This window comes from Typopeltis vanoorti, chromosome 19 (genome assembly GCF_054136105.1).
Source record: "Typopeltis vanoorti isolate ZY-2024b chromosome 19, IOZ_Tvanoo_1.0, whole genome shotgun sequence".
Classification (NCBI taxonomy): Eukaryota; Metazoa; Arthropoda; class Arachnida; order Uropygi; family Thelyphonidae; genus Typopeltis; species Typopeltis vanoorti.
In genome coordinates, this window is record NC_143567.1 from 104006354 (window position 1) to 104030253 (window position 23900).

The 23900-nt window shown below is 32.8% G+C and overlaps 1 protein-coding gene and 1 long non-coding RNA gene across 2 annotated transcripts in view; one reads left to right on the forward strand and one right to left on the reverse strand.

Annotated features, from left to right (window-relative positions):
• Positions 1-23900, reverse strand: part of LOC150096413 (uncharacterized) — a 234628-nt gene that overhangs the window by 34349 nt on the left and 176379 nt on the right. The window contains exons 9-10 of the mRNA XM_090409660.1: positions 12584-12662; positions 9711-10372 (exon numbers count right to left, since the gene is read on the reverse strand). Coding sequence (XP_090265786.1) covers positions 9711-10372; positions 12584-12662 — 741 coding nt within the window. The remainder of the gene's footprint in view (positions 1-9710; positions 10373-12583; positions 12663-23900) is intronic.
• The window catches only part of LOC150096414 (uncharacterized), an 83742-nt gene that overhangs the window by 26927 nt on the left and 32915 nt on the right, over positions 1-23900 (forward strand). Inside the window, exons 2-3 of the long non-coding RNA XR_016549990.1 lie at positions 1799-2008; positions 13246-13269. This is a non-coding gene — a long non-coding RNA (uncharacterized LOC150096414). The remainder of the gene's footprint in view (positions 1-1798; positions 2009-13245; positions 13270-23900) is intronic.

Here is a 23900-nt window from a genome sequence, read left to right on the forward strand (position 1 = left end):
CGCCATCTATCTGCAATTAATTTAACGTTTTGTGTATTTATTTTCAATTGCTCAGAAATACGTTAAAAACAGCCGACGTCATTCACTTTCTTACAAAAATAAATACGTAATACCAAAGAACGCATATTTATTACGCTGTAGACATTTAAATATTAATTTGAATACATTAACAATGTAATTAAAATATTATAATTTATTATCCTCCTTGCCAAATATATCAAAATAAAAAAATACTCCTTTTACGAAATCAAGTATGGTTATTATATCAAATAAAAAAATGGGTCGAGATTACCGTACCTAATAAGCTCGACAAATTACAACGCTGTTCTTTCTCTGATTTTTGAAAATTTCATGAAAAAAAAAAAAAAACGAAGCATGCAGCTACTCACTAAGAACTTCCTAATGAAGATGGATCACCAGATAGAAATCAGATAGCCTAAAGGCAAGAAAAAAATAACGAGGCTTATTGAAAGAAATTTCGAATGTATTTTTTTCCTCCAAAGCCTTTAAAAAGCACGACTTTTCTTTGGTATTGCTCTTATTAAAGATGGTGACCTATTATTAGGGGAAAATCCTTAAATAATGTTACTTTTTTTGGGAGGGGGGGGGGACTTTTAAAACATTAATTTGAACCCTTCTTGTCACAGAGTTTCAGACCTCCACTCCTTTTCCAAATAAAATTTTTTTTCTTGTAAATTGAGTTATATTTATATATAATACTCATTATTATATGTTTCCTGCCCACGAAAGTTGCACACTGATGAGCTAAGAATTTTTCATTTTTTTTTTTTCAATTTTTTTTTTTTTTTTTTTTTTTTTTTTGTAATTCTAGTCTAAGATCCTAAAATTTCAATTTCTCTTTGCTTCTTGTTCACAGAAGTTATATTTTTCATAATGTAATGTGATGTTGTTTCAATTTAATATTACCATTTTAATTTTTTTTTTCAATTTAATAATGCATTTTCATTATACTTATATTTAGTAGGTCATTTTAATTTGTGCAATTTAATACGAGTAATTGTTAATTCTATTTTAGTATTATTTCAATTTTCTTTTTAAAAGTAAATAATTTGCAATAATTTTCAGTTAATTCACTTAAAAGTTTCTAAATTATAATCATGCAACAACGATAAACAAACAAAACCTCTACCAGTAATATTGTCACGAGATGTGTACATTAATAAAAATCTAAACGCTTTTTCATAATACGCTGTTTCTTTAGGTTTTCTTAAAAATTGCAGCAACTTTTCAAGAAGAAAAATTATTTTCAAACTTCGAAAAGAAAGGGGCGAAAAAAGAAAAATATATTTTAATTTAATAAACTGCCTTTTCCCAAACAACGCTTTGGTTGGCAGCAGAAACGTGTTATATTTCTCATACGTTACTAAGCAACACAAAACAGCTTTCCCGTACTCTCGAAGCAGAACAATTACTCGTGTAAAAAAATGGCCAAAATCTCCAATTCAGAAATACACAATATGAGCAGACGATTATTTTTGGCTTTTCTAAATGACTACGCATTTTTAATTTCCGGGTAGGCAAACTCAAATCAATTGGACAATAATAAAAAAATACATATTTATTAATTGTGATATTTATTGATTATGTGTTCCCGTAACAAGCTTGACTCTTTCCGCTTTTATTTATTTAAGCTGTGCAAACCTTGTAATGCAAATTTTAATGGCCGTATAATTTTTGGTAAGTCTGACGTGAGATAGCAGAGTATTTATATTATGTTGGCATACAATAATTGAAAATTATGACTAATGTTTGCAAATGATAAACCGTTCTCATTTAGGTGAAAAGTTGCTGCTAACCATTCACAGTCTTCAGCGTTGTGAGATTATAGATGCGCGCTTGAATAAGAAGATAAATGAACATTCGGAGGGTTTATTAAAATTAATGACACCTGTAAGTTCGGAAAGGCAACTTATATTCCACCAAAAGAACGCAGATTTAAACATCATCTCAAGGGCTACTTAAAGATCCAAGGAATACATCGATAAAGGTAAGACGTCTGTGAAATACGAGATAATGATAGATGAAGTCTTACGGGAGATTCTTGTTGATGGAATAATAAGCATTTTATACATTTGAAAAATAGCTTTATCGGTGACATTAATCATGAAATTAGTCGCGATTAATGTGTAGAGATTTGAAGTTCAACCCAAACTTACCTGAAATTGTAGGATAAGACTTATTCGGATAAATACACACGCCAACTTCTGCGACAAATTCTTATATTTCTTGTCTGCCAGTGCTTTAACTTGGACTATGTTTGTCAGGGCCATCTCCTCGCTTTTATTTTTAGTTCAAACTTTGTCCTTTCTGCATTTCGCGATGCACGTACAAAGAACGCGTTCCTAGAGGAACGGAAGTCGCAAGTTCACAGAAGGAAGTGAACGGGATATTGTCTGAATTAGAATTTGAATTTGAGCTGAGGGTGGTCTTTCCCCTTCGGAAAAAAAAAAAAAAAAAAAAAGACAAGGGAGAGAATCGTAAAGAAATTTGGGGTCAAAGAATGAACAGGTCGCCTCTGTATACACAACACGTGCCAGTGACAGACTGGCACACGTTCTGTGAAAATAAGCACAGTCCAGAGAGCTTGATCATTGTCCTAAGTACTGCCTAATGAAAAGGCAATACTTACTCTGTAACTATTGTAAGCTGAGAGGTCTATTTACAAGAAATCGAGTCCTTAATTGGAGTTATGTATTCACGGGACTAATCAAAGTATTAAGTTGCCTCTTTAACTCAAATCACGCGACTGTGCAGAAATATAAAACCAGTTTTTTTTTTTCTTCTGTTATCTACGGTAACAAAGTCATTTTTTTCACTTCCATACTGAAAAAAATTTGGATAAATCACTATTGTAAATCGTAGAGTGTTTTAAGTCTTATGAAGTTTTTCATGTTGCTAATGGTTTCAAGCAAATCAATTCCGGTTTTTATAAATCTTGCTGTCGGTAGACACACCTACATTACTCGGAGAAGAGGCAGCTCCACCCAATGTGTATTCCGAAGAAAAATTGTACATCTAGTCAGAGAATTGAGGTCAGAGGAAACAAGAGAATGGATGCAAAAGATCACTCGCAGAAAAAGTCATTAACCTTGTTCTCTTCAGGAAAATATTATAGCGGAGAATTAAGTTATCGAAAAATCATACACATCGTATATTAGGAGAAGAATTAATCCACTATCGAATTAATAAATTAGTTCTGTACACAGAAACTGAAGCAATCATATTTTGACACTCTTGGCTTACCTTGCAGATGTTACACAATAAACAAAACGCAAGATCGGAGCAAAAAGTTAAATTTGAAATTATGTTGACTGAGTGCGATTCTAATCATGCGCATGCGTCACTTATTCGTCAAGGTAATTGTGAATAACAATGAAAAATGTCTTTTGGTCTTCAGTGGAAAGCAATTCGTTTTCAATCCATCCATTAAAAGCTCATTTGTTTTCAAATGTCTGAAATCGAAAGTTTCATTTTGACCTTGACTAATGCTTAGGTTGTGATTGTGGAAGTTCCTTATGTGTAACTTAGGGGGGAAGTTCCTCATGTCTCGGCTAAGTTCATAGAATTGACCATCGAGCACTGGTCAAATTGATAAACAAACACGGATTATTAGGGATACAAAAATAAATAATAAAATAAAAATAAAAACACGAAATTAGTTAATGCAGCAACAGATATAGTATGTCATCAATTTCCGTAATATGGTAACGATGAAATAAAGTTAGATATCATAATAACGAATCTTTTCATCCATTCCTCGTCCCCTGGAGACGGGATGAGTCCTCTAACTAGAGGTTTTAGGCAATTAATGATCCAGCTTGCCATTTCTCTACTGCATCCCCCCCTCCCCCACCACCAGTACGTATTTTGTGTAGATATTCACGGGGTCGTTTGTCAGTTTTGAGGGATGAAAAACCCCAATGTCTGGAAGAAAAAATCCTCCACCATCGTATGAGGACAGCTAACTCACATTTAATTGAAAAGCTACGATCAAAGTTCTCCACAACATAGACGGGATTCGAACCCAGATCTTTCCAATTAAAGGGTTCCGCTGAGCTAAGAAGGCTCAACGAATCTTTAGTGTTATCTTTACGAGCAGGGAGTCGGAGAACACAGTAATAGAGATGGAATCATCTAGGGCTCTCTATCTAAATATTTTGTTCGAGACAAAAATAGACGTGAGTCATGTTGTCATGGCAACAACAAGTTTCGTTTTTAATAGCAGTCATGCGCTCTGTTACTTCTAAGGTGTTAAGTCTGACACCACAAATATTCGATAACTGTACAAGAAAAAACGAAATAGCGAAACAAAAGTAATTACTAGATAAATAGGGTTATATGTATAAAATATTAAGAAAAATTTCGCTTATATTTGCTGAAAATTCTGATTCTGTTGGTATCATTTACACCCCAATAAAACAACATACATTCTGAGAGAGTTTTCTTGATCAGAATAAAAAAAAAAAAAAAAAGAAGCAAAATTTTCCCTCGTGCTAAGTTAATTGTTATTTGGTAAGGCGATGGGAACAAGACCTCAAAATCATATTTATTTATTTATTTAAATTTTGGACGCCCATCATGTTTTTGAATTTAGCACTCATTTCACTTTAATAATCAAATTTTAAAAATTTCTCTGACAGCGCAGTGTTTCCGAAGAAAATGATTACACTATCTGAGAAAATGTTCGTCAAAAAATAGAAAAAAAGTCTTGAAAGATAAAATAGCATTTCAATCCTTCAATGAATAGCTTATCACATATTCTAGTTTGACCCACTGAGAACTTTCGTCTTGTTATCAACGAAAAGTTCGGAAATAAAACACTTCCAAAAAGATTTTTTGAAAAATTCAATTTTTTAAAGTATTTTTTGCCATAATAAAAGTTATTTCGTCTTTATAGCAATTGTATATAAAGCTAACAAGAAACTAAACACACACACACACACACACACACAATACAAAATTAGAACAGCGTTGAACACATGATAGCTAATCAAAAATAACATCATTGAGAACTCATTATAATGTAACAGCATATATAAATAGCCACGCTCCCCTACCCCCCTAACTCTGAGGCATCTTCAGTAGACAAAACAAGATGGAAAGCGGATGAAATAAAAGAGTAGAGGAGGGGTGCTTTGTGATTGATTTCTTTGACGGCTGTTAGCTGTTCTACTGACAACCAGAAGCCTTCCGTAAGTAATGATTAGGACCTTAGACGAGAGGAATCAAAAATAGCTTCGGTCTTTTTTTCCTTTTATCTTTTATACTCCTTTGCAGAAAAGCGCTTTTCTAAGATCATGTAGTCATTCCACGTAGCTAGAAGGTTCTTTGTGGAAACATGGCAAGTCGTCTCCATTCCCTTCTCTGCGAATGATTACCCCACTTTATAGAGGGGTTTGAAGTTGAAGAATAAGTAAAAGAGTTTGGAATGCTGATAAACACCGAGCTTTTCTTCGACGTTTGAAATATGTCACTCCATACGCGAGGCATCCATCCACCCATTTCTCATCTGCCTGCAAGATATGCATACAACAAATATTCTAAACTTCACTCCTGCTGATTGATTTATCAAGTTCTGAGAATTCCCACTTCTTTTATTTATGCTTATTTCAAATTTACTGTCAATTTCCATTTAAATAAAATATATAATTAATTCTACTATTTTCTTTAGTTTTTTGATAAGCCACACACATATATATATGTGTGTATAACATCATATATGTGTATAACAATGATAATATACATATTACCCGCCATCTAGCGGTGAGTTTACTAGTGTACTGTTTCATTGTCAAAAATTTCTTACTTATATAAAGCTAACAAGAAACTAGATTCACATTAATATAAATTCGCACTTCTTTTATATATGCTTATTTCACATTTAATATCAATTTTTACTTTAAAAAGAAAGATAATTAATTCTGTAATTAAAATAAAAAGCCAAACGGCTAGTTTTCTGGCAACTTAATAGAAATTAAGCGGATAAAAATCCTATGTTGTTATATATATAATTCCATATCGGCCTTCGCCGATAGTTTTTCGGCATTGAAACTCATATAGATCGTAGTTCTCAATCTTGAGTTTCACTTACTGGCTATATAACAACATAGGAGTTTTATCCGCTTAATTTCTGATAATTAATTCTACTATTTTCTTTGCGTTTTGAGCCGTATCCACTTCATACGCCATCTAGCGGTGAGTATACTGGTGTACTATTCATTGTTAAAAACGCAGTCTACTGAAGTGACAGTTTGTAGCTTCTCGGACTTCCTTTATCAAACAAAATAGTTAAACCACTGCTTAAAAATATCTTTTTCATAAACAAACAATTGAATTCAAGCCACAATTAATACGTGATCTTTAACCCTGTAAATTTTCTGAATATCTTATTCTTAATTTAAGATAGGATTCGTATCGAGTTAAATCTAGAACTTCTAAAGTTAGAGATTTTTCTCTTCACTCTCAACGTCAAGAATGAAATATCGCATTTCGTGAATAGGCTTAGCCTCGCACTGGGAATGATTTAGTGGTTGTGATGGCAACCCTCGAGAGATCCTCCGCACCAGCTAGCTGGAAATTATAAGCTTCCGTAAATGAACTTTATCCATCTAGTGCATGCTAGATAACCAATTATAAAGTGACTTGCAATTCCTTTACACTCGCCGTCTTTGTGAAGTAAAAGTTATGTTAGAATAGAAAATGGAAGAGATCAGTGGTGCTGTTTAAACATTTTCTATTTCTGTTGGGCCTTCGTTTTTAATTCAATTAAAACCGTGACGTATATAATGGATTAATATCCATTTCGTTACTAATAACTTAGTAATTAAACAGAAAAATTTTGCTGGCCTAGTAACCTCAATTGCCGCTAGGTGGCTTACACAAGAACATGACAAGTTTGATTGGTTATCTCCTGTAGTTTATTTTATTTTATTTTATTTTATTTTTTTAGCAGGAACATAGCGGCTAAAAACAATTACTAGCTGGGATTAAAACTATCACAAAGTTAGGACTAAAACTGTGCCAACTACTTTCTTTGGGCATTGAGGCTTTCAAGGATTTACTACAGATCCGGGACCCTAGTCTGGCAACCTGCCAAGAAGAGTCAATTCATGCTGAAGGGGAGAAAGACGCGAAATCATGTGCTTTATATGTAAAATTTTCAAACAGTTATAGCAAAATAGTTACCACTTTAAAAATTAATGTTCATAAAAGAAAAGCTAATTTTCCAACGTGTAATAATACACAACTCATCCCACAAGACCGATTGATTACCCTATTATCGGAATGGATTCTCCTTCTTCTGACATGCGCAGAAGTGTCGAAGGAGTCTCGCATTTGTGGGCGTACAGTATTTCTATTTCTAAATTCAAAATTAATATATTAAACATATATTAAGTCATATTCAATTTAGTAACAACACACATAATTAAATGGTAAATTAAATACTATATTTAAATACAAAAATATGTATAATATGTGGATTTTATGAAACATTTCATTTCATTTTAATTTATAATAACAAATAACACATTATATAAATCTATAAATTTACATAACACATATAAATTAAATGTGCCAATTAATCGCAGAAATCAACAAATATAACAAAATAAATAATTCTAGATAAAATAATAAAATAACTGACAAGTGAAATTATTTTAATGTGCAATATTTTTCAAATACTCACAAAAACCACAAAATATTTTCTATGCTAAGTATAATACACTTCTTTTAAATACAATCATATGCATTTAAATTCGAATGAGACGGTTTGACATCTATGGTGCTAATCTGACGAATATTTATTTTATTTTATTTTTATTATTCTTTTCGTTAAAGAGAAACGATATGTGGTTATTTGTTTCTAAATTTTTAATTAGGTTTCCTAAATACGACAATTTTTTCTACGAATGAATACATTCAAAGTTTTCTCACTCTTAATGACTTAATGGGCTAGAATATTAAAGTGTTAAAATTTACATAAAAATATAGATCGCAAATCCCCGGAGTGCAATTTGCTTAAATTTAAATAATTCCACTTTTGCTCAAAGTCATTTCTAGAAGCCGGCCGTTTTCTGTTAATAGCCTGAAGTTGAGAGGTTCTATTTAAAACTCCATTTAAAAGCTAAAATGCTGACATCTGACTTGTAAATCACTTCAAAGGTTGATAAAGGCTAATTGCTTTTACTCAGATTTAAAGATTATACTCCAGAGTAAAAACGACTTACTAATATAGTCTGCTATTCAACGAAATTACGCTATTGACATTATAGCTTAAAGGGTAATGAAAAACAAAAAAGTATCAAATTTTTATCATAAAGCAACACTAGAAGGCTCTGTTAACAGCAGCTTTCATGCACAATTATTTCTTTCATGATTAGACTGCAATGCCTTCTCATATGTAAAAGGCTTAAAAGTTTTATAATGTTTCCATATTAACAGCTGAGCTTCATGCTTAAGTTAATACCCCTCACACTAAGCAAAGTATGATTTAGCGGATTACTTGACTTCCCATCTCTGTTAAACTGAGCGCAAAGTTTTTTCTTTCTTTATCCTGAATTTATTCTAAGTAATTGAATTTGTAAATGCATTTTGACAACGCTCACTTCATAGCAAAAATGGAAGAAAAAAATAACCATAACATAAATAATAATTTATTTTTTAGTTCATCACTTTAAATTAAGAAGTATTTCTTAATTTAAATTTATAATTCTAATTTATAACAATAAATAATAACTTATCCTAAATCTGAAAGAAAATACAGCAATGATAAATATAACAAACAATCAATTCCCGATAATATGGATATGAAATGCTATTTCCACAGAATGACAAGAATGACTGTTAAAAATGAATTTACAGTGCTGCCCCCTATGAGCTTAAATATTTGTTTACCAAAAGAAAAAAAAGAGAAAACAATCGTAATGTATTTTTAGTTTTTCACTATAAATTATAATTAAGTATTTCATTTACTTTATTTATAATAGTTAATAATTTATTCTAAATCTGAAAGAAAGACCAACAATAAATACAACAGAATAATTAATTCCAAATAACGTGAGGTATTATGTAATTTTATTTCCACGCAATACGCATGAGTGATTGTTAAAAATGAATCTAGTGCTGCTACCTATGAGTTTAAATATTTCTTTACCACAGTTAAAAAAAAAAATATCATAATTCCTTTAGAGTTTAGATACCGAAGTGCCTCCTGAAAAAGTATTTTTTTTTTTTAAATAAATTTTTAATTTAGAGTCGGAAATTTCATTACATTGTTTTTAAATTAAAATTATTTCCGCTATAGATTACTTTGTGTGCTGCAAATAAAAATGTTAATGCATTTCGTATATCTAAGTTTCTTTTTTCGTATTTTTTTCTCGGTAGTCAGCTGATTTTGTTAATCGAAAGTCCCTGAACAATTCCTAGCACGAACAGCCAATACGAAGTGATCAGTGAAGCAGAAGACACTCACAGTTCTTTCAATTGTGTATTCGAGACCTTTAGTCTATTAGCATTACGGAAATTACGGAAATTCTGCGCTAGTAACTATCTGCTTTCCTTTGAACTAGTAGAAGTTTTTCTTTAAAAAAAAAAAAAAAAAAAACTGAAAGGAGTGTGAATAAAGCTCCATCTATAGGTGGAAAATTGAAATAAATATTTTAGACTTGAAAATAGCATGTTTCACTTACTGTAAGGTTCTTTAATCTCCCAAGCATTCCAGATTTACCTCTTCTTTCGGACACTGGAGAAGAGGCATAGTCCTCCCCACCATCGAACTTGCTGGAGTCGAGGCTATCTCTGATGTGTTCACAACATTCCTCGCCGCGATGAGCTGTGGATTCATTGAACTCGGATTCGATTTCTCTGGAGTCACTGGGATCCACGTCTGTTAGAGGGACTCCATCTTTAAGGTTACACTGGGCACAGCGGGTACTGTTGCTGCACGAGACACTAGAAGGGTTGGCTCTACAGCAGTAGGAAGTAGTTCCACACAAAGATGAGGAAGTGGCGTACGTCGCTTCTAGTTGTTCTCTTTCACCTTTCAAAGCAGGATGTTGCGTGTTTGATAGCGTTTCTGTTGCATTTCCTGTTTGAGTCCTTGCCAGAATGGCAGAAGTGAATTCCTCTTGCGTGTAAGCTTTGCCTCCTTCTAACCGAGACGGCGTCGCGGATCGCTTCGAAGAAAAGGGTGACCTGCAAGTGGACCGGGTTGGAACGCCCGAACATACGGTACATGTTTCTCGAGAATGGACACTTTCTCTTTCGCCAGATGGAGCTGTGTCAGAGTCCCATTCCAAATCTTCGGGAGGTTCGTAGTAGATATGTTTAGGTGACGATGTCGTCTGAGAGCCTAAAGAAAAAACAACAAAAACCACACAAAAAAAAAGACGCTAACACATCGACTTCTTAAACACAAATGAAATATTTTAAAACTTTCGGTCAATTTTAGATTTTCCCAAGGTAAGAAAATATTAAAGAAACTGGTTGATAATTGTCCAGTGAATACTGATGTAAGGGAGCCACTCTTCACAATCAGATGGAAAAGAGTTCTGAACTTTGTTCGCCAACTAATAAAAGTTATGAGAATTACTCTGAGCTTCCCTGGCTCTAGTCCTTCATCTTCAGTCAGATTACAATTCACGTGTGTGGCGCCAACAAAAGGGAAGTAAGCACTCTCTCTCACACACACATTCATGGCATTCCAGTAATTCGTTTTAATTAAAATCTAAAGCCATTCTTTCGGGAATGGGGCTGGAAAGAGGGCAGGTGTAAACAACTAAGTTGGAAACATAAAAGGTACTTGAACGCAGGTGGGATTTCAAATTAAAACTTCTCTACAGTTTTAATTTGCATCACGAAAGAAAGTCACGCGTCTAGATATATTTTCTCGACATTTAGCCAGTGTCTAGAGTCAAAAGGACTCGAATAATGTTTCTCTTACGCTAAGATTAAATATCACAGTTGCATTTGGTAGACAGAAATCGATGCCAACCATTGAAAGAGAAGACGTGAATGTTCTAACCTGTCCTTAATGACGTCTGCTATTGATTTCAGTGGATTATCCTTTCGAATAAACTCTTTATCCTTTTGACTGTAAGAAGACTTACGAGTATCGGCTTTGTAGCCACAGTTGAGGTCGTTTGTTGTTACTAGAAATTTTCAAAAACTATACAATATCGCAAACGAATTCTAGATGGTTTCTTAATGAAATATTTATGAGAAAATAAAATAAAATAACACCAGAAATGTGAATGCAAATTCAAGAAGATATTTCAACGGACATTTTCTCTTCTTTCATGGTTCAAGCAAGTCAACTTTAGCCTGTCATCAAATGGAAATTATTTCTTTTTGTAAGTAAGAATAATCTCTCTTAGGTAGGCCACACACCGAAGAGGTAAATGACAAATTAATGGATTGTTAATTAAGTTAAAGTAATTAGTTTCTTCTGCACTCCCAAATAATATTTTAATTAAAAGCTGTACACCGTAAGATTATTAAAATATGCTTGGGATAAATTAACATTAAGAGTTTAAATAATTTCACTATAAGGAACAGATGTTGATTTTTTTTTCTCTCTAGAAATATCGAAGGTATAATTTTAATTGCAAGCTGCGAAAAAAAAAACAATAATTTATTCTTAATCTAGTCAAAAAAGAACAAAAGATTCATAATAAGATTTTCAGTTTCAAAAGGTAAAAAGCAGACGATCGGATAATAATTTATTCTTAATCTAGTCAAAAAAGAACAAAAGATTCATAATAAGATTTTCAGTTTCAAAAGGTAAAAAAGCAGACGATCGGATAATATACGAAATCAAATTATTTATTTGCTTTTTCTGTTGTGTTTTTTTACGCATCTGATAACCAATTTGTTTATCTTTATAACAAATAACATTGATAAAATTATTTATAAAAAAGGAGGAAATTTAAATGATTTAAACTGAACTGATTTCAGAATTTTATTTTTAATGAATTCCTTTAATTTTTTTTAAAAACTGAGTTATAATATATGAATATTTTAAAAATACGAATCTATTTAATCCACTAAAGCTATAAATTCTTTGTGAATAAATTTAACCCTAAACAAATGTAATCGTGGTGATTCTGTTCAGCATTTGCGTGCACGTGCATAATTGATTGCATTTTTATGGTTAGAATGCTTTAAAGATAGATTTATACAAAATAGTGCAATATTTAGAGTCAGCTAGATTAATGACATTACAATCGTACTAATTTAGTTGAATTAGTTAAATAAATCATTAACGATCATAATCTATACATTATTATTATTATTATTATTATTATTATTATTATTATTATTATTATTATTATATACATATACTGAATGGCTAATTTATCAGATACAGCGATGTGTCCGTTCCAGGTCATATAAAGTAGGTAGGCAGATATCAGATCTGTGGATGTACAATTTAATGATAAAAACATAAAAACGAAGTTTTTTTTAAACTGTTGAAAAGTTTCTGCATCTAAAAAAATTTATTTTTATATCCTTAATGACTTTTTGTCCTTTACAAAAACGTCAAGAAATGTTTTGAACTTACCTTGACAGTGGCCACTGACATTTCGATTTTTCTTTGCGCTTGTTGGGGACCAAACCCCCTTTCCTAAGTCAGCTAGTACCTGCATTGGAATAAATTATACTGGTTAGTTTTTAAAAAAAATAAAAGTTCTTTGCTATTCATCATTTAGTTTCGGTGAATGTTAATATCTTATTTTATGGACAATAGACTAAAATAAATATTTATAAATGGGTATTTAAATTTTATCCCCAATAAAATTCACTGTTTCCGGACCAGGTAAAAATAAATAAAAAATAGAAAAATATACAAAATGAATAAAAATAGAAATAAATCTCTAGCTCACCCAGGTACGAATATACTATAGGTTAAAAAATACCCTTTCTTGCAAGAGAGCCACATAAAAAAAGTAAAAAAGTAAACTGCATTTCCTTGCATGGGCTTTAAAACAGTCGTATAAACCTTGTTAAGCGACCTATTCATTTACAATGAAAGTTTCAAATATAAAATTGCTCTAGTGTCAAAAACGCTAGATTTATTAATTGTCTATTTGACTTTATTGAAAAATAAACACATAGACAATTAATCGAGTGAATTTTTGGTATGTGCTAAAGTAGAAATCCATTTTAATTTAGTTTTTATTTAATTTGAATAAGATAGGGTTCTAATTTGTTTTTATTTTTCAGCTTTTTATGGTATTTCATATCCAAGTAAGTACAATCATTTATTTTATTTTTATTTTATTAATGAGTATTTTATTTTTGTGATTTGTCCTGCAAAATAGGAATAGGAATGTATTTTTTTTTATATGCGAAATATTTTAAATTGAATGCTTAAATCAATGAAATAAAATATGAATGCATTTAATATACATTAAATTATTTATTTACGATTAAATTATAAATAAATTAAATTTATTCTATTTTAAACGAATAATTATGCTTTTATTGTTTAATAAAACATATCTAAACTGAAATTATGAAAAAATACTAAAATAATTATAAAACTAAGTTTTGATTTTATAAAACTCCCTTGGTACAAACATCTCAACGATGTTTGTAACAATTTTATACCAAAATTATAACAATTTCTATGTTATAATTTTTAAAATTATTTCTTTAATCTGCGAACGCCTTTTATTCTCTTATGGGCGAGGTCATTTAGCCCTATCTAACTTTTGGTGGCTAAATGGGCAGTTCAATCTCCACCAGTAATAAAACAGAGACAGCTGGCCCAACACTATCGCTATTTTTTTAAAAATTGACTTCCAGTGAAGAAACGACCGAGAAGAGTCGCCATCTTGTGGTCCCTAACTCTAATACAATATGTCATTGTCTAAAATAGTATGGATTATATCGATTTTCTTTGTTTTCGAGAAGAAAAACCTCATTTTCCTACCAGTGATAAAATAATTCGGAGTCGACGAAAGGCTTAGAAAAAAGTTCCTCTAGTCGGCGGCTAGAATTGAACTTAGATCTTCCTTCGAGGGGTCTAGCGCTGTGGATGTAGGCGTCACATGTCACTTCCACTCAGCTACACAGGCCATAATTATGTTTTTTTTTTACATAATCCATAAACACGAAATATGGAACATCTCAGATACAGTCTTAAAATTTCGAGGGAAATTATACTTTTTAAATAATAAGCAATTTAGTTATTTTTTAATGATAGATTATGGATTGTTGCAATACTTGATGATCATCATGTAATATTTTTCATTGCTTTAATGTTATTTTAACACTGAAAGCAAATAAGAAGCAACTGAACCTTGCATCCTCTCACCCAATCAGTGGGGAAAAAGAGTAGCTCTGTTATTTTGCAAAACGTATTATGTGTCTAATCTCAAGTAGAAATTTCTTACTTAGGATGAGACCTTACACGTTTGGCATAACAAGAGTAAAGTTCCTAGCATGTTCATAAATTTTTACCTTTGATATGTCCAGAGGTCTCATCCTACATAAAATATCCCAACACGTCACAGTAGAAACACGTGATATTTCAACTTCTTGTATATTTTCAGTTTTAACCCAATAACCAAGTTTTCCTATGGTCAAGGGCTTATAAAATGTATACATAAATGCTGCAACAGCACATAAACAATTAGTATAAGAAGACAAGCATTTTGGATTTAACAATACCAAGAATCAGTTTGTAATTTACCACACAACAAACATCTTGACATCTTGCTTTTTTCCATCTAATGAAGTACTGAAAAAATTTTGTTTAGTATCTACTTTATAAGACACTTTCTTCACTTATATGTTTCTATAATATCCCCTCGTTTCTACCTATCAATCGATTTTTGTAATCCAGAAATCTCCAGTTTGTCCTCATAAGAAGCATTCCACATATTTGCCACTATTTTACTTGCACGCCTCTTTATCTCCTCCATCACTTCTTCATCCCTGAGAAACCCACGTTATTATTCTGAACACAATAGTCCAGATGTGGTCGTATTAAAGCCTTATAAATTTAGAGAGCAATAACCTCTTTAAAGTCATTGTTTGCCAGTATGTTTTTAAACTCAATATGAGTATCTTTTGAACGGTATTTTAGCTTTTGAATTCTGGAAAGTGAAGTAGCAGTAGAGTTGGTAGTAACTAAAATATCTTTTTCTGGTATCCGGAGAGTTCATCGAAAAGGCAATTAATCGAAAGACAATTCATTGAAATGAAATTCATAGAAAAAACAATTCACCGAAAATTTTAATTTTTTGAAAATTTTACGATAAAAGTGGTCCATTTAGAACAAAAACTGAACCATGTAAAGAATGCAATGACTTAAAAAAAATTAGGGAACATTTTAATGTGAATCTTCCTATGAAGGGTTGTTAAAACTTACAGTATGTTATTATCGTTGAGGGAGGGCAGATAAAAGTTAAATAATACAATTTAAAGTGAACGAATTTTGTATACTTATAAACACTACTTCAAATATTTCTCCAAATCCTTGATTCAGAGTAAACGCCGAAGTTTTTTTATTTTTTTATTTTTTATTTTTAAAAGCAAGTCTTAAAATATTTGTAATTACAAAGACAATAAAAACGTAATAATAATTTAACGAAGGTCAAATTTCCTATAATGTTTCTTGCCTATTTTCGGTGCGAACTATAACTATCATGGCCATAATCAAACAGAACAGAATGACAATTAAAACACAATGATTGCTGTGTTGAATGAGAAATTATGATGAGAGTTAGAGAGATGTTGATGAAGTCCTTTCTGAAGAAAGGTCACACTGTTATGACAGTAAATAAAGGTTGGTCGCAAGATCATTTTTTGAAGGTCATCTAAAGCCTAGACGGGAATGAATGCAATTTCAACCTCATTCATCATCTTTGTTTTATCTTATCCTCCGCAGTCTATTTTCCCCCAGCAATCTAAACAGCATTTTTGTGTGTGTGTGTGTGTGTGTGTGTGTGTGTGTGTGTGTGTGTGTGTGTGTGTGTGTGTGTGTGTGTGTGTGTGTGTGTGTGTGTGTGTGTGTGTGTGTGTGTTTTCGTTTGGTATTGCTGATTTGCATATCTCCCTCACGTCATATCCATCATCGTTACTTCGACCTGACGAAGTCAAACTTTCCAAGTTTTCTCATTAATAATAACTTCAAGAAAAACAGCGAAAAAGTCCACCTGCGAAGAAGGAGTGGACTCCCTTTAGTTTCTGTTTACCCAGCCACCCGATCTTCACTTAATCGTATTCAATAAGAGAACAATACACCTCCCCTCACAAGGAGACGTATCGATTTTCGCACATAAATGAACAAAGACAACTTTATTACAGATCTACAACGCGGGTTCTCACATGACACAGCGTGAGTGTGTGTGTGTGTGAGAGAGAGAGAGAGAGAGAGAGAGAGGTAATGAAGACACGACTAATTACTCCTGGACTATCAGAATATCGACCGTTCGTGAAGGGGTTTCAGGTTAATAGCGGACAGTGATCTACGAACTTCTGTGACTGAATATTTAGGCCTAAAGAACCCCACCCTCTCCAAGTAATACTACTATTAACGGGTTACTGAAACACCCATCTTTTTAAGGTGATAATATAATACTCAATAGACATCTTATTAATGGACTGAATAAGATTAGATTCGCTTTCATTTTTCCCAGGTAAAAGAGCTGATGAAAGACCCCAGTCTTTCACGAGTATATGTATAAATGATCGCTGCGCTAAATCCATTGAGACACACATAAAATCAATAAATTCTGTTTGGTGAATGATACCGCACGGACGTAGATATAGGCGAATGCAACATGGTAAATATTTAAATGTGTATAGTAAGCTTAAGATGGACCAGTTAGTCGCTGAATAACTTGCAACCAACAAAGCTAATCCTTGATATGCGTCAATAATTTAGTCCCCACTCCAAAAGGAATGAAAGCTGTTAACATCGATCAATGGCTCCAGGGATAAATTTAATATTCTGGACTCATTCTTCCATGGCCTAGTTTAATGAACATGAGGGTTAGAAATAAATGAGCCAACAGCACACTACATTCTCCACTGGACATCCACGCTACATGTAACTTTATACGCACAAAAGATCTAATGGCAAAATCGTGTCACAACTCGTGAAGGCACTGAAAATTTTCTATCTTCAGCAAATCCAAAGCTCTCTTTATTGGTTAATAGTAAATAAACCGATGTCAACAGCCGAACTCACACAGACAGTAAATTTTAACGAATGGCTGTTTGGAAAGAAAAAACACACACACACACACACACACCCATGTGATTTTTGTCTTATGAGAAACGGCTATTTCTGGACATCTTAGATCGATGGCACCGATAGGTTGTACCAATGTTTTTCCTTTGTCTGACTTGTTGTCTTCAGAAAACAGTTGTTATCACATCTTTATCAAAAAGCCACTTCTACCACCTACGGCAGGAACTAAAGCTCAGTATTGGAAGGTTTTGATAAGTATTTTTCTTATAATATCCAGATTTGTGCAGTCCTTCTACTTCGTTTGTAAAATTCAATACGAAATAATTGAAGTATTTGTTTCTGTATTTATCGATCTTTATTATAAATAAAAATAAAAACAATTGGCATCAAGTGTACATCTTTTTTCACGGTCACTATGGCAATGTTAAAAAAACGACTTTTTATTGGACACAGAGAAAGAGAGTTGCCGAAATCGGCTAAATCAGAAAGACGGCTCCTTTTCACTGACAAGAGTCGAATCTACAAATCCATAATAGTTTATCCTCTCCTCAGATTTAGCAACATGACCATTACTCAGAGGATACAGGTTGCATGTTGTTGCTGCTGCTGTTGTTGTATTGTTGGTATTATAACGTCTTAATGGCATTCAGAACTTCTAAAACAGTTTGCAGTCCTAACATTATGCTTACTATTTCATGTACTGAAGTTGCATAACAACAAAAATAATAATAATAATATGCCTTGACGCATCACTTCAATGAGCACAGAAAGAGTTATTATGATAAGACTAGTTATGTGGATATAAATATAGATTATGTGGAAGGAGGAGTGGGAACGTTGGAGGAGAGAAAATGGAATTTATACAGCTACTGCGAGATAATTACCCGAGAGAGAGAGCATGTGACAGAGAAGACTCGAGGTTTGAGGGCGATGGATTTGGTAACATTATCAGAGATTTGTCTATATCCTAGGAAGCCATTTTACCTCTGATTGGAGAGAGTGATAATATAGGGTTGTCAATATGCTTGGCCACCGGAGGTGGCCAAGCATATTGAATTGACAGTTGAGAAGAGGTATATGTGGAATTACAAAGCCGGTGATTATGACAAATTCAGGGAAAGCTTAACATACACGGAAAGGGTGCTAACAATGTATAGGAAATGGTCAAAATGTATTTGAGGGAGGCAGTATCAAACTGGATGTCCAGGGTCAAGATCGTAAATCAGGAGGAAGTTCAGAAGTTGAAAGAAGAAAATGCGGAGGGGAATATAAGGTGAAATGCAATCATTGAACCCACAAATAGCACAAACAGCAAAGACCGACTTGATAAGGAAGGCAAAATGAGATTATAAGGAGAAATTAGCTGAGGATTCCAAAGAGGTTCCAAGGGACTTCTTTCGTTGTGTGGATAGAAAGAAAGAAAGATGATTATGGAAAGATATCGTTAATAAATCACGATAATATAAAGATAACATAGAAGTAGGTGAATTACTGAGTCATCATTTTGCAGTCCTAACATGTTGGATGATACAAGAGTGTATCATCCAACATGATGGATATAATTTAGCGATTTATGTGACAGGAACCGGTGGAAGAATTCAGATAAATGATCTGATGGTGCTTAGCATATTAGAACATCTCAGTTGGATACCGCTAGGGGTTCAGATAAGAAAAGGAAATGGATGCCGTGTGAATGTGAAAAAGAATTGATATTTGCTTTAATCAGACTGTTTAATTTAAGTCTCAGCATTGCAAGGCCCCCAAACAGTGGAAAAAAAAGGTAATAATTCCATTACATAAGGGCGGATTCAAAACCGAGATACCAAATTGTAGATCTGTTATTATCTCAGAAGTGGTGGTTATTGGAAAAGTTTGTGAAAGTCAGAATTCAGTGGATGAGAATGTGACACTTTATACAGAGGACAGCATGGCTTTATTATGGTGAGGTCTCTGCCTTAGTAATCTACTCTGATCTTATAATAGAGTGACAATTGAGTTGGACAAAGGAAATGCTACACTATGATACTGTTGGACTTTGCAAAAGCATTAGACGGGATACTTCATAGTAATCTGTTAAGTAAATTGGAGTATATTGGGATAGATATGAGGTTAGTGAAACGTCGATGTCTGTCTGTCTGTCAGCTACCATCTGATCAGATGGTAGCTGACAGATATCGAAGAGTAGTTTGTGGAGGGACAGAATCAAAGGGAATTTCTCTGCTCATATTTGGCCGCCTGGGTTTCTTGACGATGTGTAATCGGTGGAAAGGATTCCGAAACGGAATGATGGTATGACCAAGATGGTACTAGGTCTGTGGATGTATATGAGGACAGATGGAAGACTTGAGGGTCACAAAAACTAGTTGATAGATTGAGGGGATAAGGATTTGATATAAACATTTAAGTCACTGAAGGGAAAATTTCTCAGTAAGTGACAGGAAATGTGTGTTTCATGCAATGAGTTTTTTTTTTTTTTGCACTCCATGGAGGCTCTTAAAAAAAATAATAATGAAGCAAAATTATTATTATTATTATTATTATTACTAATTATATTTTATTAATATATATCTAGATATCTTCAATCGATTTTTCGCATAATTACTAATGTAATTAAATGAAAATAAATCCAAATCAAATTAATAAAAAAGTTATGATTTTAGAAAATCGAACACACACACACACACACACACACACACACACACACACACACACACACACACACACACACAGCATTTTAGGTGCTGAATTTTACTCACGATATTCATTTTACATCATGTAAATATTTGTGAATCAGTGAAAAATTATTACTATGCTATCCATTCACCAAGGGCATTACTTTTTTTAGGGTGACAATAGCCTTATTTCTATATTTTTTTTTTTTGTAATTTATATAATTTTTTTAAATGTCGGATTATCACCTATCCATTAATAGGCTCAACCTCTCAAAAGAAGGAATAAGAATATGAAGAAGATAATTATTTTTTTTATTAATTTAATTATATATTTATTTTTGGAAATTTTTTTTATATTTATTTACTTCTAATATTTGCTATTTCTTTGTTTTGTATATATAGCCAGTGAAATTGATCTGTCTCTTTTGCTAAGAACAATACCGCCCTCTATTTTCGAAGATCAATTTTGAAAAAGGCTATTTTGGTATTCAGTTTCCTTCCTATCAGTTAATGTTTCCCATAGTGTAGCACGGGAGTTGATTTGGTTTCAGAAAGGCGTACATGGAAGAAGGCAGGTATTTATCATAATTTTATCATTCCGTGTACTTTACTGTGGACAGAATGCCCAAATGAAAGAAGAAACTCAAGTACTCTGAGTTTCTCCATGTGATTTGTACGAAATTTTATATGATAAAACATGTGCCATTTCCCACGTACTACTATACGTATACGACGTATTAACAAAACTAAAAAGGCCTAACAATTGTTTGCTCATTGGTATGCAGCAGCGCTCTCTTGCGTTAAGAACAATTGTATCATTCATGTTTGCTGACAGCAGCTTAGTTGTCATGGAGAAGTAAATACGCCCATTTCGTTGTTCTAAATGAAGCTAGATTCCAAAATTGTCATTCGATTTTCTAGTTAAGACTTCTAATCAAAATGGATATTCATTCTTTGTTTTCATGTTTATTTGGTCTGCAAATTACAGTTCGTAAAATGTTGTAAATAATAATAGAAAAATAGCATAAAATATATTATTGTTATTTACAAATTTATAATAATAATATTATTATTATAAATTTACTATATATAATAATAATAGTATATTATTATTTACAAATGTATAATAATAATAATAATAATAATAATAAACTCCTTATTTACTATAAAATACAAACATAAAAAAATGTAAAAAAAAATTACAAATAAGAATACAGAGGTTATATTTCTCTTGGTTATTCGATACTTCGGGAGATTTTTTTTTTTGAAAGTTATCTTCCTATATTGGTTTATTATTTCTTTGGATAGTACATCATTAAAAACTCTCACGTTAATTAAATTTCGGATTTCAAACTTTATTTTTTCAGAAGGTTGGCAGTTTTAATCTGCTTGAAAACAACGTAGCTACACGTTCTTTGTTGCCATCTCTTGTGATAATCGGATTACGTTCTGCAAGACAGCACTAAAGGTGTAATCAGATTAAATACATGCAACAGCCACAATTAGTGTTAACGCAATTACATAAGGAGGCAGCCAGGAACGGACCAAGGAAAAACAAATCGGTTGGCAGAAACGATTTAAAAAGATATAAGTTTAGGGAAAGCCACACATCTAAGGGGAAGAGGATAAGTTGCAAAATTATACATTGGCTGCGTTTTATGGGACCGGAACTTGCATACCCTGCGTGATGATGACGTATATATCTGTGGTTTCTTGGGAAGGTATCTCTCGACCAGTACTTATTGGAAGGGGTGGGGATAAGGGGAATTCACGTCATGTGTACATGGCAGATACTGCGTTTGAAAGCAATGCAATGTCTACACCCTCTCACTTTCTCTCTATCCTTTGGCTGATGAGCCGGGTTAAGACGTGCGCAGCATATATTTCAACGTTAATGATACGACAAGCGACACTTATTGGTCCACGCTAGGAACGATAAACCCTTCCATTTGGAACTTTGCCAGACTTTATCGGACAGCTGGTTATCGTAGAGAAGGAAGGGGGGGGGGGCAGCGTTTTCTTGAGGTGAAATGTTCGTAAATGGTCTTTTGTCATGGCCAACGCGAATCGAAAGAAAAATTAAAAAGACAAACTTCTCACTCGAATGCCAGTTTGCTTCATTTTTATATGTTTCATGGATTTTCTTTGGGACTTTTTAGCCTGATAGTTTAATCGATTAGAAATGCAAGCAGAAAACTCACTGGAGTATATTAAGTTGTGTAACTTACTTACAGTAATGGTAAAAGTTCTAATAATATACACTAAGTGAAATTAAAAGAAACAAGAAAAAAATATGAATGCGCAATAAGAACATTATTAGGGTTGATTCTCTATCTGCAAAGATGGGGGATGTTAGAAATAAGACTTTTGGCAGTATTAGTAGTATATTCGGTGAATTTTCAGCCAAGTGAATATAATGATATTGAAGTTTGTGATAATGTAGAATAATTCGTAGAATAATGCAGCAGAATAATTCCCACTTCTAGTTTTTTGTTTGTATTTTATCAATTCAGAAGGCCATAGAACTATTATCAGTTTTTAAGTTTATTACGTTGCTCATAGAAACTATTTTTAGGCGCCTGCTTAGACTCGTTGTAATATTGACATGAGTAGATCAGTCTCAATTCTCATCTCCGACTACAGAAACTTTTCTAAGATTTTTTTCATAAATTCCCAAATTATTCTCAAATTTCCAGTGCAGCTAATTTCTGCCTGAAGAAAAGCAAGTTTTAGATCTCGGAACATGGAAAAAATTGACTCTTACAACACACACGAGTATATACGTATAATACTGGTTTGGAGTACTAATATAGCGGCAGTTGTGTGTGACGTATTCTTTTTTGCGTTTCGCTTAGCACGCCGCAGATAGGGCAGTCATCTGCTGCATTGGTGAACGATGGACAAAAAAGAAGCTTACTGATTTCCTAAAAAGAAAGTTAGGCCTTCTGTTTGTGGAATGAAAACAGGTATTAGAAGCTACTTTCTTTTATTAAGAGAAAATAATTTCAAATAAATTTCGTTATCTCCAAATAAAACACGATTTACACTCTCTCTTACGAACGTGATATTATGATCTAAAAATGTCTCGGAGATATCATCTACAGCAGAATTATTTATATATAATTATTTTCTATTTTACCATTTAACTATATAGTCATATCAGTTATTAAAACATATCCAGTGTTTTAGTAGCCGTGAAAACCTAATCCACAATACATAATTACAGTAAATCAATACGACGTCATATGATGAATATTGATGGATTTTATGTTAAACATTTTCGCATTCATCTAATCAGCTTTACTATAATGAATAAAAAGCCTCGCCATAATAATACAGAAGCGAAGTGCACATCATCAAATCTTGAAAACACAGCAGGATGCATTTCACCACTCGCAATGTTGCTAATAGACCATCTACGCTGTCAATTTATTTCTTTGTCGCATGGTATTATTGCAGCACAGTATGACTTGGTTAACGAATGCTATTTGGATGACAAGCAAATTTATTTTGAGGAGGCAATTAAGCTTTCCGTATTTCATGACAATCTTCTTTTCCAGTTAGATCGAAAACCCCTTCCGTTCTTTCTCAAACACTATAGAAATTTTGTTATGTATGGATCCAATGCGAGTATGGCAATTTGCATGCCTGAGAAGATAAAATGCAACAAACATTAAACAGAAAACGTTCATGGAGTCTGGAAGTCACATGTTTGCCTTTGATGACGCAGTTGTTGTGTCTATATGCAAGTGGTACTTCCAACTACCGAATGTCCTTAAATGTCCCCTAAGCCTGTGTTATGACTGTTGCATTCCATCTCTCACTTCTGCATCATCGCTACCGTTAATTCACAGAAATAATCTTCATCATAAAAACAACCATTCAGATGATGCAAGCAAATATAGAAGCAAATATAAATAGCCGGGTTTTATTATCGTTCATAAATGCAAATATTAAGAAAATAACCTGTTTCGTTCCATTAATATACTGTATATGTTGTA